General features: G+C 42.2%; 1 protein-coding gene across 1 annotated transcript in view; it reads right to left on the bottom strand.

Moving 5' to 3' along the window:
• Nucleotides 1-568: 568 nt before the first annotated feature.
• The window catches only part of axl (AXL receptor tyrosine kinase), a 26,697-nt gene continuing 7,031 nt past the window's right edge, over nt 569-20,234 (bottom strand). Inside the window, exons 5-20 of the mRNA XM_008308815.3 lie at nt 19,111-19,191; nt 18,909-19,024; nt 16,303-16,498; nt 11,852-11,991; nt 11,618-11,762; nt 11,422-11,439; nt 9,799-9,928; nt 9,433-9,524; nt 7,409-7,504; nt 7,006-7,083; nt 6,645-6,737; nt 4,623-4,744; nt 3,979-4,088; nt 3,560-3,719; nt 2,031-2,167; nt 569-1,864 (exon numbers count right to left, since the gene is read on the bottom strand). Of these exons, the coding sequence (XP_008307037.1) occupies nt 1,405-1,864; nt 2,031-2,167; nt 3,560-3,719; nt 3,979-4,088; nt 4,623-4,744; nt 6,645-6,737; nt 7,006-7,083; nt 7,409-7,504; nt 9,433-9,524; nt 9,799-9,928; nt 11,422-11,439; nt 11,618-11,762; nt 11,852-11,991; nt 16,303-16,498; nt 18,909-19,024; nt 19,111-19,191 (2,174 nt within the window). The 3' untranslated portion in view covers nt 569-1,404. The remainder of the gene's footprint in view (nt 1,865-2,030; nt 2,168-3,559; nt 3,720-3,978; nt 4,089-4,622; nt 4,745-6,644; nt 6,738-7,005; nt 7,084-7,408; nt 7,505-9,432; nt 9,525-9,798; nt 9,929-11,421; nt 11,440-11,617; nt 11,763-11,851; nt 11,992-16,302; nt 16,499-18,908; nt 19,025-19,110; nt 19,192-20,234) is intronic.

The following is a 20,234-nucleotide window of genomic DNA, read 5'->3' as shown; positions in this document are numbered from 1 at the left end:
GACAAGCCGTTGTCAAAAAAACAAAACAAAAACAAAACCTTAGGGTTTCTTTGCTGGTGATACGTTAGGTTGTTACACAAACTCCTGCAGCTTCAGAGAAGCCACAGTGAAACGTTAGGGTTTAATCACAGTTCATGTTGATGGACACACAGAAGAGGGTTAGGGTCAAAGGTCAAAGGTATTTTCATGGTGGGAAGGGGGGTGGAGTTCACCCTGGAAACTTTAGAGGCAACCAACCACTCACACTAACATAAAAAAGATTAAAGGTCAATTTAGAGTGTTTAATTGTTTTTTAATTAAATAACTGTTATTTTATTTACGTCAATTTAGAGTGTTTAATTGTTTTTTTAAACCAGTTAAATAACTGTTATTTTATTTATTTATTCTTAATTTGTTAATTGATTTGAATAAAGGAATGTAACAGCTGTGAGTTGCTTTTTTCTAAAACTCTAATTTGACCTTTTTTCTATTGTGTTAGAATCATAACTACTAAAAAAGTTTAAATATAACTTTTTAAACTTTTTTTTGTTTCAAAAAAATAACAACATTATTAAAAGCTTTATTATTATTGTTATTATTTAAAAAAAGAGATACTTTATTTTTCTTCATTTCATGTCTGGTGGGAGCAAAAATTCAATAGTGAATTTTTTTCACACCACTTTCACTCAGCTGAAATGAAAGTCCACCTTAATAGACTGGCTGCACACTGAAGCTGGCTTTATATTGGCCGTCCAATCAGAGAGTGGCGACTAGTCTGAATTCACATGACCCTAACCCTCTCCTGTCCACAGTAGTGACCTTGTTTCCTTTCCTCTGCTGCTTCCTTCCCTTCCTTCCTTCCTACAGGAGCCCAGGAGGTTGGGGTTCCTCCCCCCTGCTCCTCCGCTCCTCCGCTCCTCCTTCCTTCAGTGACTGAATGAATCCTCCCTGGTGATCACTGGAATATTGAAGCTCCTGAGTGTGTTTGGTTGTAGTTTGGTCTGGCAGTGTCAGAGCTGGTTTCACTGAGACAGAGATGTTTTTATAGCTTAATCCCGTGGAGGAGAACTCAGTTGTTTTTTGTGGTGGCAGCTGTAGATGTGTTACATATTTATTGCTGAGGAAGCGGGGAACGAGTTTCTCTGATTGTGCTGCAGTTTCTGTGACCGTTCAACCGCGTGCTTGAAGCATGTTCAGTCTTCGGTGACACATTCACGTGGACTGTGCTTGGTTTAGATAAGAGGGGAGTGGACAAAAGAACCTGATCCCAGTCCTTTCTTCTCTGGAATGTCTCCGGCTGCGTGTGTCTGTACAAACTGTGTCCATGTGGGGGCGCAGGTTTTCTCAGTCAGTAGCAAAAAGCTGGATGGAGTTCTGAGGCTGGAATAGAAAGATGGTCCTGACCAGGCTGGTGGGTCAGAGTGGTCACTGCCATGGCACCTTCCTGGAGCCTTCCCTGTCCTCCAGCAGCTCAACAGTGGGTGTTGGTGCCGGGGTGTGGTTTGGAGTGGAGTGGCAGGACGGCTGTAGAGGAAGCGTGGCCGTGGACGAGGACACCGGCATGTCCAGACTCTCCATGGAGTCCGACGGCGCTCGGTTCGACTCGTGCTGGGGACACAGGACGTAGCGGTTGTGATGGTGGACCTCCACCGTGGTCACGGAGTCCAGACCCTTCAGGCAGAACGGGGTCGGCATCACCAAGGGGTCACGACCTCCCACTGCCCCCAGCTCCATGGAGGACTCGTCCATGTTGACGTACAGGATCTCATCTGGGTCCTGGGGGTCCGGCAGATCGTCGAGTGCTTTTTCCAGCTCGCAGCACAGGGATTCAAATGACGGGCGGTCCTTGGGGCTCAGCAGCCAGCAGGAAAACATCAGAGAGTAACTGTGGAGGACGGACGTAAAGGATGATTACAATTTAAATGATTTATAAACGTCAGTGACAACAGATACGTTCGTTATAGCTTTGGTAAAAACGAGGCAAAACTGCGACCTTTTCCATCCTGAGCTGAATGTGTTTAGTTTTGTGAAGTAAAGGAGACGGAACTCACATGCTGTCCAGACAGTCTGGAGGCTGTTTCAGACGGTTTCCCTGCCTCAAGTAATCGTAAATCTCGCTGTTCTCCACACCGGGATAAGGCGTCTGGCCCCGCGTTGCGATCTCCCACATGGTGACTCCAAACGACCACTGAGGGGGAGACAGAAGGGGAAGGTTCCATGTGTGAGAAGTCTTGAATTCATTACAGCGTCTGACACCTTCACCGCGCTCCAACATGGACTCTCCTGTTGTCGAACTCCGACCGTGGAAACAACACAGACGCGGCTCTAATAATAACACGGACGTCCGCTCTCATCACAGGTTACTAACAGTTGTCATCACTTTGAACTGTTACGGTGCAGGTACTCTTAAAGAACCTGGCTCCACACAGGTTACATGTCATTCTATGGTACGATGTAGTACTGAAGTACTGAAGTACTAGTACACACTTCTGCTTCTACTGAACAACAGTTTCATCACTTTTTCCTGGACTAGAAAAACAACTGGCTGTGTTTAAAAAACAAACATTTTATTGAGCTCACTGTGACCCTAAAAACATGCTTGACGAAACAAAACACATCTGTGGGGTCAAAGTGGCCTTAACCTTTGACCTCTGCTCAACAAAATCATCTTTCTGAAGTATTGGAAGGAAAAACATTTTAACATCCCTCGGAAACAATAGCCAATCCAGAGTTTCCCAGGGATCGAAGCTCATCGTTGGACGGTTGTGGTGGTCAGGACATCAGAACAGTTCAGATCAGTTCCATGAACTATACAGACCCACGTTAGGTATCAAAGAATGAACCCACCCTTCATATAATCGTCCATTAAACTGTTTGACAAATATTCAATCCTGTACCTCTAAACGGTAGATCAAATTTCCCCTAGTACCACTAGAGGGAGCCCAATACAATTGGTGGCCTGCTTACCTTAGTTTGAGAACCACTGGATTTATAAAATATTAAACTTTCTCACAGAACACATTTGTTGCAAGATTTAGAATACTTCACTTTAACCTTTGACCTTTAACCTGTATTGATATGAAAAACTTTTCTACCAAGATTTCAATTTATCTTCTGCAGCTGGGCGACTGTATGTATATATATATCTCTCTTTAGGAAACAAAACCAGAATCCTTTTTTTTCGATTCTGCTTTTCGGGTAAAAGATCCCAAAACCTGTGACTATAATAGAAGAAAAAAACAACAATTTTCAAAGCTTGACGTGTCCTTTGAGGTTTCTCTTTGAGGTTTTTTTCTTCGTTAGCTTTTTTTTTTAATAGTTGTCCAACGTCAGTGATGTGTCACCACAGGCACGGCACTGACAGCTGAGTTTGTTATATGTGGGAAATTGACTGATGAAAATTGACGGACTTTTTAATGAGACTGTGAATCTCTGTCGTTGTCAGTACTTGTCATCCAAAGTTTTGGATTCCTTGATATTGCTCTAAAATATTTGTTTCCCAGTGGTGTGTGTCGCTGTTGGACAACATAGTCTCTGTACAGATTTTGTCCACAGGTGAAGTGTCAGTTCTCTAACTCACCACATCGCTTTTGGTGGTGTAGACGCGATCAGCCAAGCTTTCGATTGCGATCCACTTGACGGGCATCTTTGAGATCCGCCCCTGTCTGTAGTAGTCGCCGTTATAGATCTTCTTGGAGAGGCCGAAGTCGGCCACACAAACATTCATGTTTTCATTGAGCCTAAAGCAGAAGGACAGGGTTTGGTTAGCTGTTAGCTGTTAGCTGTTTACAGACAGGTGAACGTGGAGAAGGAATTTAATGTCTTTATTCTCGCACTTCTTCTTCTTGTCAAAAAGAATAAGTTATGTTTCTCCAAATCCGTTTCTTAAACATTTATCAATGTAAGGTCAAAATGAGGAAAGGGAAATGAAAGTGCAAACATAAAAAGGAACCAAAATCATCATTTGGGAAGAAAAACACGGGCAGATCTTGAACTCACATGCAGTTGCGAGCTGCGAGGTCTCTGTGGATGAAGTTCTTGCTGCTCAGGTACTCCATGCCGCGGGCAATGTCCGTCATGAACTTCACCAGCATTTGAGATGGAAGGAACTGCAGCACATCACAGCAGAAGAGACACACATTTCAGTCACACCTTTACCAGCAGAGGGCGGTGATGCTCATGTTACCCCGCGCTCAGTCCACAACCAGGACCTATATTAAGAGCCCCCCCCCCCCCCCCTCCTATTTCTCTTGGGAGGAGTAGGATTCAACACCAGATTGTTTTTTATGAGTTTTAGCCAAATTCTTGGATGTTTCAAAATTCTGTAGAAGGTTGTTGTAATCAGGGCTGTGATTCAGCTTCCCCTCAGGGACTTATGGCGTATGAGTGTCGTCGGTTCCAAGGAAAGACCTCATCCATTAATGAGTAGAAATGCAGAAAGCGGTGACATATCTTGTGTTTTCCTCTAACTCTGCCTCTGCCGCCAATGGGTGGAGACTCGTTTACTTCACATTTATGCTGAACTTTGAGTCCTGTTTTGCTGACAGACACAGTGGTGAACTCATACACCCTGAACTCATTAAGCTGTTTAACTCTGCACTTTTCAGCGTGTGTTTGTGTGTGTGTGTGTAAATCAGACTAACCACAGGGCAGTCTCCCAGCCGTGAGTACAGCAGATAGCTGTGCAGATCTCCGTGTTTCATGTAGGGCAGGATGACCACAGGGGAGGGGTAACCTTCACTCTCCACTGTCTGCAGACACACACCTGTAAAAACACCCCAACTCACTGTTACTCACCAAGGCAGCGGACAATACTACTGCAGTGTCATAGTCAGTGTCAGACGGACGTGTGAGAGAAAGTTCTTATGAGAAAGTTTTAAGACGGTGGAAACATCTTTGACTGTTGTGTCGCTAAAAACCACTGGTTAATCCATAAAACAGAGTAGATTAAAAGTCCAGAACAATTCAATTGAACAGCAAAATGTAAAAAATTAAATTAAATTAAATATAATTGTATTTGTTCATCATAATAATATTTCTAAATTTCTAAATTTAGAAAAAAAAAAGATGTAAGACACACAGTTTTCTCATTTATACAAACTGGTTAAAAGTGTTGGGTAAAAAAGGAGCATCAACCAAAGAGTCATGGCTTTAACTGGCAACCAATAAAAACACTGCAATCGAGAGACAGGCCAGTTGGACAGAGGCCAGTTTCCCTAAAGTTGAACTGTCTCGGCTAGTTGTTAAAAAGGTTTACATTTACCACCATCTAAATGTGTGTGTGTGTGTGATAGTGATGGTGGAAATGACGCCTCCATGAATGGTACGCTGCTTCATTTCACACAGTCTCCTGATACTTTTACTTGTCGGTGCAGATCGTTACTCATGTGATTTATCCCTGTGCAATGCACATCGGTTCAAATTGATTTCCGTATAGCATTCCAGTCGGACGACTCAGACTGGAAGTATTTAACGCAGCGGGAGGAGGAACATATTAGTGTTTGGTTCTGATTTCATGACTTCCTGCAGATTGTTTTACATCAGATATGAGCAGTGATGGGAAATACCTTCAAGGCCTGGAGCCTTCAGCTGGAGGCTTGGGTCTGTGTGGGGCTAAAGATAAGGCACCGGGACTGACGTAAGGTGGCAAACAGAGTGACGGAGGCGAAAGTGAGAGGAGTATTTAGTGTGTACTGGGATGGAGTAAATGTTTGTATTATAAAACCTGATGTACCCACTTCACTCTTATCTCCGAGTGGAAATAAAATCCTGCAGGAAGTCTGTGTTTTCCAGACTGAAATGTTGTTGTTGTTGTTGGGAAAAGGACAATGTTCCTGTGAATGGAGCGATGGAACCTTGGCAGCCTTTGATATTTCCCACTAAGACCTTGGAATTATTTTATCAAATATATTGCATGGTTTGTTTGTTTTTTAAACCAAAAGCTACTTTAGGAATTTTAACAATTTCCCTTTAGGGGGGTCAGTACAGTCCTTTCTGATTCTTTAGGCTAAAATCCAGTTTGTTCTGGGACAAGTAGAGGTTTTTATGCTGCATGATGGACATAGTACTGTGTAGAAAAGTATAACAATGAACTTGTTTGTTTTAAATCCAATTTTGCACATTTTATACTCAAGAATCAGACCTGTATTATTATAAATTCTTTTGTCACATTTATCGAGAGAATGTGCAATATTTTATTTGACTACATACTGGGTTACACTCTAACAACAATCACTGATTCGTACTAGAACACCAGTGTCTGCTCAGCATGTGGGAGGCAATGACACCTTAACAAAGATGAACTGAATTTAAAGTAAACAAAAAAGTTCAGGTTCCTCATTTCTGTAATGGATACGAATATGGAAACTTGACCGTAGGGGAATCTGCTGATTACACATAATGAGAGTCATCGGATTTTTGTCCCACATTTTGTAATATAACAGCAGTGCTCTCTGACTAGTGAAGGTACCAATACAGATTTACTAGACGTTCATCCCTGAGACTCTATTTACACTGAGTTTTGTCCTCAGTTGTGAAAATAGCTGCTAGCATGTGCTATCATTTCATGCAGAGTAACAGATAAACAACAGGTGAATTACAGTGGAAAAACAAAAAAAACTCCTGTGTAAGTGGGTTTTCCATCAGTGTGAGGGAGACTGTCTTACCCAGAAGCCTCATCACGTTGGGATGGTCAAACTCTTTCATGCAAGCGGCCTCACGCAGGAAGTCCTCCATCTCTGTGCGGGTACAAATGGCAACTAGCGAGAAGAAAAAAAAATCACAAAAGTACGATGAAGTGGGAAATGATCATGAAAAGTTCTGAGGTTCAAATACATGCCAGAAGGTTTGTTTTAAATCCCTCAGAAAGTAAGATTTTCTAGCTTCAGCTTTAGCTTTATTTTTACTGTTTCTGTTACTTTTTTTAAAAATGTATTTATTTGATAAAACATGAGGTCATTTTCCGACCCCCTGCAGAGGGACGTGTCCGTCAAATGCGAGTGAGCGATGGTGACAGCGTCTACTCACTCTTCATAGTCTTGACAGCAACTTTGAGAACGGCCTCCTCCTGAGTCAGCAGGCCTTCCATCACCGAGCCGAACTCCCCTGAAGACACGAACAGAAACACAACCAGAGAGTTCAGCTGTGAATTCAGCTGCAGTGACGTTGAAAGTCTTGTTTTTACGGTGCACAATGGTTATCGTAAAACTGCGACAGGGCAGTACAGGATATCACATCGCACTCTGACACACTACACCACGGGTCAAAACATATTGGTGTCAACTGGGGATAATCCTGACAATGTGCTGTGCACCAGACCTGCTTTACAACAAGTGCTTGGCCTTGTTAAACTTCCTGTTTGTCGCGCTCTCCTTTCACTCACTCTCCACACAGCACTTATCATCAGTCTGTGACGAAAACAAAGTCGTACCTTCTCCCAGGGTCTTCCCCAGGGTTAGTTTATGTCTGTCCACCATCACATCTTGAAGCTTCTGCTTCAGCTCGTCACTGATGCCCAGGCTGTTCACTAAGGAGGAGGTAAAACAAACAAACCAATATTGTGATATGGAGTCAAAATAGAAACAAACAGAGGTTTTCCATCATTCCAACTTTTTTTTATTCTCGAAGGCAAGTTGACTGATACTCAGGGCTGGGTGATGATGTCATTGTTGTTCATTTTCCAAAACTGGTGTAAATGAGCGACACATCTGACAGCTCAGCTCCATATTATCAATATCTTTCTTAATTTTGTGCAAATAAACCTTTAGATTCAGCTTTCCGACATGGATTTCAATTATGTTTTTACAAAACCCTACATTCTGTTTTACTTCAATTATTCTTCAATTTTAACCCCAGCCAGGTGAGTTTTTTTTTTATTGTAGTCCCAAACTTTACAAAATTATAAAAACATTCAGCGCACTGAGCCAACAGTATCTGATACGGAGCCTCTCGATCCTATTTCCAGATGTTAATCTGCGTGGTCTCCCTGGGACCAGGTCTGGGTTAAAAGAATGAGATCATATGATTTAACATTTCGTAGTTTCTTAGACCAGCTGGCCTTCACGACCGCTGTAAAGTGCTGCGCAGTGCGCCACACGTGTAAGCTGTGCTCCGCACATCTGGGCCAGGACTTGACACGACAACATGGTCAGAGATCTCCCCCCCGCCTCCCTCTTTCCTCCCCCTCGGCTGCTGCTACACCATTAATCTGCTGTCATAGTCGAACAACAATGTGCTCAGTCCGTAGGCATGTTCCGACACATGCTGCCGTGACCGGCTATTAGCCCATTCACGCAATAACCAAAGCCCCCAGGATGAGGGCTTGACGTTGTCTGAGAGTTGGCTGGAGTCGCTCCGCCGCGCGCCACCCGCACAGCCCCCCCCCCCCCCCCCCTACTCCCAGCCAGCCTCTCACCACCAGAGTGGGACATACTCAAAGTTCACGTTATCTTCTTCTCTGGGCTCCTCTAATTTCACTCTCTGAAAACATTTTTTTTTTTTTGCTCTCTGCAGTTTTACCTTTCCCCCCTCCTCGGTGTCTGTGGCAGGCTGAGACTTGACTGTTGGGTCTATACAATTATCGTGTGCATGTCAGGGACAATTTAAGGGTCTGAATGTAGCCCAGCTGTGTGAATTGTGGGTCTGTGTGCTGTGTTTACAGGTACATACAGTATCTGTGCGTGTAGTGACGAGGTCACTGTTGACTGGACGCTTTAGATTCTACAGAATAAGAGTTGTCTACTCATTATCACCATGGCTAACCTTTATCTAGTACTTTTCTGGACTGGCCTAAAAGTTTTGTTGAACTACTTTTTACGTTGGTTTTGGACTACCTGTTAGTAATGTCATTTATTTATTTATTGATATCTTAGGTTTGTCACTTACCTTCTTCAAAATTAAATCAATTGCACTTATTTGGCTACTGTAAGCTAATGTTCATATTTTTAAATTTTAATTTATTTGTTACTTATTACCGTATTACAGTGTTTTTACAAACTGTTTTTTCTGGGGACCCATATTTCAAAAGTCACAAACCTTTCCGACCCAAGTCAATAGACATTATTCATAAACTCCTGGGAGACGACAGGAAAGACGTGTGAGATATTTTTAGACTCATTTTAAGAACCTCCAAATTCCTGAGATGGCTGGGTAAATTAGCTAATTCGGCTCCTTTTTTCTTTTCCCACTCTAAAGAATCAAAAGACCAGACATTGTCTCTTCTTGTAGATTTGTCTTCTGCCAAACACTGAAGACACAGATCCGGTCCCAGGGTATAAAAGCAGATACTATTGAGCTTTTTCTCACAATCTTATCTTTACAAAGGGAAACAGGCGGGTTTGGACATGTTACTAACTGACGTTACACATGCACTTGGCGCTGCAGGGACACTGAAGGATTACAAAAGTGTCATCTTTCCAAGGAAACATGCTGTAGCACAGACAGAGGGGAACTCACGTGTTGCTTCCGTGGTCCTGCGGCTGTAGGTGCGACGAGCGCGGTACCTCACCACCAGCTCCCCGCTCTCCATCATGGGTTCAAAGGCCTCTCTGTAGGAACACAAACACATCATCATCATCATCAACAACAACAACAACAACAACAACAGCATCACAGGTCAGAGCACCAACACAGCTGAGAGTGTGGCATCACTCCACGCTCCCAGAGAATCTCAGAACAGATGTTCTTTTTTTGCAGCCAAATACTTACTCCAGTGACAAAACTAGGCCATAGACAGGAAAAGGTTTATTTATTTTTTTATGGTTTGGCACAAAAATGAAGATCCTCCCTTTGACCAACCAAAAGCACCAGCAGTTTACTTACCCAAAGCGCGTCTCCTTGCGCCGCAGTTTGGCCACGTAAACAGCCATGAGCACAGCTATGGACACGGCGCCGGCGATGGCCATCACCACATACCACCAGTGCCAGGAAAAGGCCGGAGGCAAGGATGGACCTGTGGGAAGGGGTGTGAACAGAGACACAGAGAGGATTGAGAGAGAACTTTTTCTCCTGCCATTTTCTTACATGTGTTTTTAGGTTTATAATGAAGGGTCTGTGCGACGTCTACTAAAATATTCTACACTTGTATTTAGTGTTTTTTTTTCCAGCTAATTATATCAGTGTACATCCATCCTGAGCTCATGATGTCAATGTTTATTCTTTCAGTGAAAATACAACCCTTCAGATTCTTAGGATTCTCTTTTGGTTCCATCCTTCACTCCCTAACACTCCCACAACCTAACGCAAAACACTCACACCCTCCACCCGCCGTGTTGAACTCCCTTCCTTTCCTCCCGTTCACCCTCGTCCTCCCTCGACTTTCACTCCCTTAATCTGCCGTTCTTGTTGTTTGAATCGTCTGCCTGGCTCCATTAGACTGAGCAAACAGAGATGCTACACTGTTCCTGCCCGTGTTATAAATATTTATGATGCGTCACCTCCACTCCTGCCCCCGCCCGTCTTCTCTTTTTCCCCCTGTCTGAATGGGGCCTCATTCAGACCTGGTTTTCACATCCGTCAGGAGTGATCAGGTCACACTGAGCACGGCGAAATACAGGAGTTCACACCTGGATTGAAGGGTGTTCTTCAGGTGTGTGAGACTATGTGGACTTTCCTGTTCTGTGTTTTTTTCATAGTTTTTTCAGGTCATAGATGGTACGATAATGATGTGGCCCCCAATAAAATTGTTATTTTTTCTTTTGGCTTCAGTCGTGGGACAGTGGGATTTTGAGGAGACAGATATGACCCAGTATTGAGTACTGGTGTTCTTCCAAACTCCCTTCCTGTTGTGGTGCGTTACAGTGGGTGGACTTGAACCTGGAGTCTCTCCATGGCAAGTAGAAAATCTGCCACAGCACCGACACTGCCTTCAAATAACTAACACTAAAGTCAGAAACCAGTTCAGTGACTGATGGGGAAGAAAATCAATTCCCATATGTGGTTTTTCTGTTTGAAGATTACGTTGCATGAAGTTCAGTCACATTTGAACCTAACACTCTCTCCTTGTGACCCCATCACTCGGGGCAGATGTTAATACCAGGCCTGTAATGGATCTGAGCGGGTCTCTTCCTCTTTTTCATTTCCTTCCTTTTCTCTGTAGATTTTATAGAAAATAAGCCTTACTGAGGAACCAGGTGAAGAGCGTGAGTAAGAGAAGTTTTGTGTTGAAGAAATAGGATGTCCTCCATGAACTTACACTGTTCCTGTTCACTATGAGTCACTATGTGTCATGTTATGTTTTGTCATCTGCGCTTTGTTGATTTGATTTTTGTTTTTTTGAGAATTTTTAAATCAACCTTTTTGTCCCCACAATTTTGTTTTTTCACACATTGATTTTTAAAAATACATTTCAAAAATGTCATGTTTCATGAAACATGTAATGATAATTTGAGCGTGGGCATTTCCTGTCAGGAACTGTATAGCATCAAGACTGGATTGATGACTCACCTCTGAACTCCTCCATTTCTGTGACAAAGAAAAAGAAAACAAACATGTCACAAAAACTAACTGTCAGCAGCATCAGAAAACAGAACTTAAACTGAATAAAATGTTACATTTTTTAATAATAAAAAACTGTATTATTATGCAGAATGTATTTTTAATTAAAACATGATGCTGGACAAAAATATGTTTTTCTACTGACCGGGCGATATAAGTGTGAGAGTCTGTGTGGGTGTCCAGGGCCCTTGTCCTGCACCTGTGTAGGCACACACTCGGAAGGACACGTTGGACAGGGGGAGGGACAAATTGATTGAAATCTCTGCGCCCAATCCTGTGTCCACGATCAACTGTCAACAAAAAAAGAAAATTGGAAAACAATCAGTAAGAGTTAGATGTAAAGTCTGACTATAAGACGGACACACAGTAGTTCACTGACCTGCTCAGTGTCTGGTGTGCTGTACTCCACAATGTAGCCCTGCAGTTCTCCATTCAGCTTTCCTGGAGGTTCCTCCCACATCATGAGAACCTCAGTACCGTTCAACACTGCGGTCACATTCACAGGAGGGTTTTCCGGCACTGTAAATTAATTTGACATAAAAAAGTTAGATTTCCACATCGTTCTGCTCCAGTGAGTACACTTACAGCAACATCTTTCTTTATTTTAATTACTAATTAATAGTCATTTATAATCTAATCCCTAAATCATGTGTCTATGTGAGTGATGAGATACCCATTTTAGGTCACTTATAAAAAAACTACTATAATTACTATACCAGATTTAATTTCAAAATGATAGAAGTTCATTAACAGCACAACCTGTCCTCGGTTTCCAATTCCCATATTTGAAATAATAATAATTAAATGAAAACATTTAAGTGTAAACAGTATGATATTATACTATTATATTCTGACCTGTTTGTAATTTACAGTAAGCATTTAGCTCACAGGGTGGCTGTCACAGCTCGGCTAGGGGCAGGAGCGGGAGGACACCACTGTAGGGCTGTGGGCCAAGAGGTCAGGGGTCACTAGGCTGAGGGTTAGTCAACTAGGTGTCTGCTGTTTGGACATGCTAGAACCTCAAGGGTGTGGGTAAGTCTAACAGCTGGAAACGTCAGAGAATTTAGAGAATTTTGTTTATTGGGAGTGAAAGGGAGGCAGGAAAGACAGGAGTGGTTATCGAAGTTCAGAAAAACCAAACAAGTAAATCCTCTTTATTTAAAATGACATGTTTGGAGATATTTGTTACCCCCTCCCTCCCATCCCCCCAAAGCTGCTTGACTTTTACCCCATTTTTGTCCCGTTTCTTCTCGTTTGCATTTTTTTTTTCAGGGTCTTTAGAGCAAAGAGTAAAAAAAAAGAGCTGCTGGCAGCAGAAATACCCAATGGAGAGAAAACCTAGCTGAAAGGCATACTAGGAATAGTGCGAGTAATGTGGATGTGTGTGAGAAAGAGAGAGAGAGAGAGAGAGAGAAAGAGAGAGAGAGTTATTGATGCTCTGGATAACACTGAGATCTAAAACCCTTTTCACAGGGAGACAAAAGTCCTCATTTCCTTTGTTAGTGTGCAGGTTAAGGCTCTTTTTTGCCTTTGTATCTTACTCAGTCTGCCAGCTTTCAAAAACTAAAACAAACTACAAACCCCCTCACCCCCGCCCTCCTGCGCAAGCAAACACACACACACACACACACACACACCGTGTCAGTGTGAGTTTGGGAAACATGGCCCAGCCTATGGATGATGTTATCAGGAAGCATTTGCCTGCTGATTGTTTCCACATGCGGCTCCTTTCTCCCTACCAAAAAAAATAACCTCCAAGTCAAGTTCTGTTCCACAAGTTCATCTCCACCTTTGCTCCGTCGTCTGTCGCTCCCTCTCTCCTGCCTCCTCCTTTTTTTTTTTTTTTTTTTCTTTTCTCCCCCCCCCCCCCTCTTTTTCCTTCCCCCCCTTTTTTTTTTTTTTTTTTTTTTTTTACTTCTCCCTCACTGCCCTCTCTGTGGTAATGCCTCCCTTTTTGAGTTTGACTGAACAAAGCTTTTAATTGTTGACGTAAAACTTTTTTGAGGAGGGCAAAAAAATAAATAAAATAAAACAAAAAACGGTTGCACAATTTGTTAAACTAATAAAAAATAGAAAAAGCTCGGAGTGATCCTGTTGTTTTGAGAAACATCAAGGAAAAAAAACAACCCTATGCTGTTCAATGGTTTTCCACATTAAAGCAGTTAGGACTGAGCATTACGAGCTGAGAAACACACACGTCTGAGGGGCAATTAGGTCACAACAGCAGAGCGAAACATCTGCACCTAAGGTAAACAAGTGTTCTGATACTTTCCAAAGCGGCTCAAACTGCAGATTTGTAACTTCGTGAACTATTGATCGGGTTCTCTCACTAAGGTTGGCCTGGACGTGGGTCAACACGTGCATGGAAGAGGTCAACCCTGAGCCAAAGACTGACTCATGAAGCCTGGGATCTGGAGTCGTTTCTCTAACAATAAAAACAAACTCAGCAGCAGACAGGAAACATGTTTGCCTGATCAGTCAGAGTGCAGAGTTTCAGATCGTCACGTGTTACAGGACGCAGTTGTCGCTCCAAGGTTGTTACTCTCTATGTTCACACTGCATGTGTGTGTGTGTGTGTGTGTGTGTGTGCGTGTCGTTCCATGTCTTCATGAGTCACTTCCATTACTGTGGTGATTATGTGCGTCCCGTAACTCTGAATTAGCCCTGGCATCGCATTAGGAAATCGGACTGATGTGACAAAACACATGCCTAGAGAGGCTGACCACAGGCTTAAAGGGACAGTTCTGTCTTTTTGACTGGCACTTTTCAGATTTCTTTACATTATCCATGTTTCTAATTTTCTATTCTATTCTATATTCTAATAAACAAAATGACAAGAAACAAAAAAAGAATTAGTAAAGGAATTTCATCTTTTGAGTCTTTTTTGGGTTCAACAATAAACCGTTGCTTAAACTAAAAATGACATTCTTTTCCTAATTAGTCAAACAATGTCAGCATGTGAATGAGAATTTTTCTCCAGTTATTTTAACAATAAACCCAAAACACAGCACAATAAAAAAGGAGGAAACAATAACAAAACAATGTCTCTCAGAAGGAGAACTGACAGTGTGGTTTACCAGGACAACCTCCTCCTGAAAATGAAAAACATACAGTGATTTTAAAGCTACGTTCACTTGTTTATGTTGTCACACGACTATCCTGTAATAACTCTGACCAATCAAATCCTTATTGTTTAATGGTTTTTAAACAATCAATCAGAGTACTGTAGCTGATGCTGCTTTTTGTGTGTAAGAGGCAGCATCTCTCTCCCTCTCCCTCCCTCTCTCTCTCCCTCCCTCTCTCCCTCTCTCTCTCTCTCCCTCTGTCGTGTGGGTCCATCTTTCCGAGGAAATACTTTGCTTTGGGAAAATAGGAAAATAAGTGTTTTCTCAAAGTGCCCTCTCTCCCCTTCCTTCTTCTTTTCCATCCCATCAATCCCCTTTCTCCCATCGTCAACCCACTATTTTTCCCACAGTGCTCTGGAAAGGGAGATCAGGGGTCATCAGAGGTCAAATAGGAAGGGAAATGAGTGATGAAGGAGAGTGAATGAAAGACTAGATCCAGAACAAAGAAGTTTACTAAGGCAGTTTGGAGAGGCATGAAACAAATTCCTTAGCAGTATTTGTATTTTTTTAAAACAATAAATATTTAAACAGCGTGAGTAAAGGCTGGCCTGGTGCTTGGTTTAGAGGAGATATGGGAATAAAATGGTTTCTTCCTTTTTCAGTTCAGTGACAAGTGTTTAAAAAATGATACTGTGTTACGATCTCTCACTGCTCTTACGGTGACAGTAACAAGTTTGATCACCAGCTCAATCAAATCCATTGTTTTCTTACAAAAACTTTCTTACACAATGACAAATTGTAGAGAAAGTAGCAACTGAAAGACAAATAAACCTCACAAAGATTATACAAGGAGGCAAAACAGAGATTTTCTTTCCACTGAAGCGAAACAAAAACGTTTGTAACTTTGCTGAATGAAGAAGTGAAAACGCTGCACAGAGTCACTTCTCCACTGTCCCGTTCATCAGAATAGAAATGTTTTTAGATTACCAACAGCTTCCATTGCGGAAATTCCCCGTCATCCCTGCAGTGGCGTATCTGCTCTTACTACCCTGGGATACAGGCCGCATGAGCTGGCATGGAAAATCCCACCTCAGTTAGAATTCAGACACACAACCAGCCTGGCATTACAGTTTGGTCAGAGCGCTTCGAAGCTAACTAAAGCCTTTCAGGGAAATTTAACGTCCACTCCTCCTTTTCACCCCTCCTTCACATGCCCTGCTCCTCCAATACCATCTACCTCAGGCGTTTACATTTACAGCAGGGGTTAGAGAGTGGCTGGTGTCTGGGATTTCTCATAATCAGAGACCAAGGTGGTGGGGCACAGGCAGGAGCGATTTGACCACTCTCTGTTACTACACAAGGCAGTGTTTGAACACTCTGCTTCCATTTTTACACAAGAACGCTCTAGCATATTTTTAACCTGATCAGTGGTAGATGCTTTTATAAGAACAGTATTAAAATACTACACACAAATATATTTATGTCTTCCCCTATCAAAGATGACAATCATAAGCTCGGGCTAGTTTTTTCAGTAAAAATACCAATAATAAAGATTGTTCTTGAACGAGCTGTTAAAGACAAACCACCTGTGTCTGCCCTTTGCCCTTAGTTCGGTAAGAGACTTTGACTCTATCAGTAGCCTGATAGCAAAGCCTTGACCTTGACTTACTTCAGAGGAAGCACTCCCAAACACAAGACTTCCAGATGTAAAAACAAACATCTCAAGTGGATCTGGACTCTCTCTCTCTCTCTCTCTCTCTCTCACCTCCTTCTTTGGTGTGCAGCTCTACCCAGGGTGACCAGTCAGATGGGCCCTGACTGCTGTAACAGGCCACTCTGACAGCGTACAGTGTATGGGGCTCCAGGTTCTCAATGAGGTGGGTGGCTGGTGGGACGTTCACAATCTGGTCGTGGATCATCTTCTCCGTGCCAGCAGTGAAGGACTCTCCTGAACGCCTGGCCTGAATTATATATAAAAAAAAAACAATTTAGTTTTCTCAACAATAATTTAGATTTCAAAGGACCAAAAGCATACTGGAGAAATCAATCTGGACATGTTCTCATAGTTGAAATAAGTGGAAGAACAAATAAAGAGCATCTTTGAGCAAAAACCTGATATTTTTGATACAATTTAAGAGTAGAATCAAGTTGTCAGTTCCACAACTGTGGCAGATATGTGGCAATAATTAGACAAATGTATTGGTAATCATTAACTAATGATTAATACATGTTTTAAAATATACTGAATACATTTAATATGTTAAATAGTTAAATAGTTTTTAATTGATGATAAATGTAGGTCAAATTATGCACATATACATAATATTATTTTCCCTTTAAAGACACTACCTGACACACAGTAGTTGGTTGTAAGGTGGGAGGGCGGAGACGATAGAGGCTGGAGCACATGCCCAGTGGCTATCGTTAACTGTAATTCCCACAAATGGTGTAAAATCTGCTTGACTGCTCTGAACGTGACCCAGACTCAGTGAGGTGCATAGAAAAGAAGAAGTCATTAACCAACATCACAGGCAGAAACCTGCTGTCTCTGCAAAGTCCCGGTGGTAAAATGTGCTTAAGAAGAACCAGAGGCACAGGAAAATCCTTCATTGCAGCAATTTTAAAACCACATTAAAGTTACTGGTCTGAGCCATTGTTTTCTGTTTCTCCTTCACACACAACAAGCTGCATCTCTGAGGGTAAACAACATCGTCTCATGGTCAGTCTGATTACATATTATTATTTTTTCACACAATCACATGAGTGGACATTTGTTTACCTAACAGCAGCAGTGTTTTCTTTTGGCTAAAATTTCACTGACTTCCTGTCCGTGTCACTGAGAGAGAGAACACTGTCTCTTTAAATATTCTGACTGCTGACAAGGCAGCATGTCATGGACTGGTCTAAGAGTTCTTTTCAACAAACTTTTCTACTACAATTTGAACATTTCCAAACGCAGTCTGTGATTGGTCACTCCACTGAGCACAGATTTAACCAAACCACTTTACAGACAGCAGCTTTAAGAATCATAAATTGCCTAGATTAACCCAACACTATTCTTTTATCACCCACCTCAACACTCCATGTCTGTAACTGTGTCTCACCCAGAGTTCTTTCTATATGGATGACAGATGGGCGACCCCATAACCTTTAACAGTTCAAAATGATCGGGCTCATGTTGCATAGCATTGGTAATGATGTTTTGGGGATATTACGACGGCAGTCCTTTTGTCTGGCTCTATGGATTTGCTTCTTAAGTAGGGAACTATGTTCTAAGGACTATGTGAGCCCACGTACTCTTGGTTTTGAACCTGGTAGTATTCAGTAACAGTAAACTCAAGCCCTATGCATTCAAAAACTCATTGTTTCAGTTTTAGGAGACCATGTGCGAATGATTGGCAGTTTTTTTTGTGATTCACAAGTGTTTCTGAGTGTCTCTGTCTTTCATACACCCGTTACTTTTGTGTCTGGGTCCTGTTGTGTTTTTCTTAAACAACTTTCAAAATAACTTGGAAGAGAAAATTCAAATTTTGGATGCAGCATCTAGGCCTGCGCCCAGGGGAGTGAGTTTTAAGTGGGATTGACTACGGCGTATGAATTGGGAGAGTAAAAGACAATCCTGACTGGATGACTCATAGTTCAGCCTATAAACAAGTGTATTTAATTTGACTGTACAACTCTGACTGAGTCAGACTGAAGCATGCATTCTCTGTGAATGTCTCAGAGCTAACGTACCTGCTGTCCCCAGACTTAGTCTCTTTCTTTCTTTCTTTCTTTCTTTCTTTCTTTCTTTAACACAAAGCTGTAAAATTCATATTTTTTGCCCTGTTCTGCTTGGGCTGGCCCCTCGCCTTGTTCCCTTGTGAGGGTGAGGGGCTAAGGAAAGACTGTGGGAGGGGAAGGGGGGCTGAAGGGTGGGTGCATGAACAGCGAGGCATGAGGGGCAGCTTTATTGGAACCAGACGGTTAGGGGTGGTGCTGCCGCTGCACGGCTCCCTTCTCCAGGAGAAAACGTTCCTAATTTCTCTGGTACGGAAAGGCGAGTGACAGAGAAAAAGGGAGAGAAAGAGGGACGGTGGAGAGAGGGAGCGGTGCTGTGTTTGGCTGGTCCAAAAGGCCACTTTCCCAGAGTGAAACCTGATCCACAGGTCCATGAATAAAACAGGGAGGAGTAGAGCATAAGTTAAGAGACGAACAGAAGAGCGAGTGCTCTCGTCTTTGAATTGGTCTTGCCCAGTCTCACAAACACAATAGTGAGTGATGAGTTTGTTCAACATGAAGGTCAAACAATCACAGCCATTTTCCAGACTTGTTTTTTCAGCCACTTGTTTTTTTTGTAACTCCTCCCACGTCAATCGCGGGCCGTCTCACCTGAACAGAGCAGCGAATTATCGAGTAGTCGCCGCCAAATCCCGGGTGCCACGACAGACGGAGGCTGGTCTCAGTGGTTTCCACAATTTTTAAGTCCCGAGGCTGTGATGGGAGAACTAGAAAAAAGGACGGGTGCTCTCATCACTGACAGTAAACCAGGACTAAGATGGCTCATTGACACGTTCGTGCCTTTGACACCTACCAGTGATGGTTCCAGATCCAGATGTGGCCACACCTTTGCGGTTATGAGCTTCACAAGAAAAGGTGCTGGTCCTGTTCAAACCTTGACAGAAGAAAACCAAGAATGAAACATGAACATGTGAAACGGAAACATGTCAGGTCTTCGCAAACTGACAATCCTTGCTCAGCGAGTTGAGCTTCACGAAAGTGCTTTTGCAAAGATATGGTGTAAAAGTTCAAACTCAAGTGAGAACAGAGTGAGGCTAATAGTTTCCATAAGGTAACGTGATCTCTCTGTCAGCAGTATTATGACTCATCTAAGGACCTGAGTCTGCTTGCTTTTAAAAAAGAATGTGACATTATCACTGAAAGTATGGGAAATAAATTAAAGATGTCGTCTACATCTGAACAATTCCAAGAGCAGACGCCCAGATCCTGAAATCTGAATGGAATTAATGTCTAATATTCAGTGTTTTCATTATGAACTTTATACATGTTTCTCATCTTTTTCTGTTGTCTGTTTGCCACACCTGCTTCCTATTGATGAAGTCCAGACATATTTGGAAAAAGTTTAATAAAAGCTACTAAAATAAATTATTCTTTAATATCCTTTCTATGTTGTCACAAATGGTATCAATGGAAATATGTTGCAGTTTCTCATTTCTATTCTTCTGTTTCTTCATCCAACTTCTAAAAGAAATAACTAACTAAATTTGGATTAGCTGCTCTGTAAATATCCTAATCTCTTGTAGGGTGAGAACAGGGTCTTTGTTCTACGGTTTCACACAGCGTTAACTAATAACCACACCAGACTAGTTAACACCAGAATCTCCTTTGTGCCTTCATGTCTGCAGTGTGACTGAGCAAAACCTCAGTGAATGACTCCTCCAATCCAACTGCAGCAATATTTTTAAAAAAACACACATACTGTTACATGTTGTATTACAGTAGTGTCAGAGGAGCCACAGATAATCAGTGGGTGATCACGGTTAACAGTTAACAGCCACATCAGCTACTCCGTTACTTGTGATGTCTAATTCATTTGTGAAATTGACGCGATAAAGAGTTTTAATGGAGTTTAACGCATGGGTTGAACGACAACCACTGTCACAAAGAAGAAAAAAACAATCACATATATATCTACCT

Source organism: Cynoglossus semilaevis, chromosome 4 (genome assembly GCF_000523025.1).
Source record: "Cynoglossus semilaevis isolate Cse_v1.0 chromosome 4, Cse_v1.0, whole genome shotgun sequence".
Taxonomy (NCBI): domain Eukaryota; kingdom Metazoa; phylum Chordata; class Actinopteri; order Pleuronectiformes; family Cynoglossidae; genus Cynoglossus; species Cynoglossus semilaevis.
The sequence above is the reverse complement of the archived record's forward strand: the minus strand, read 5'-3'. Positions and strand labels throughout refer to the sequence as shown.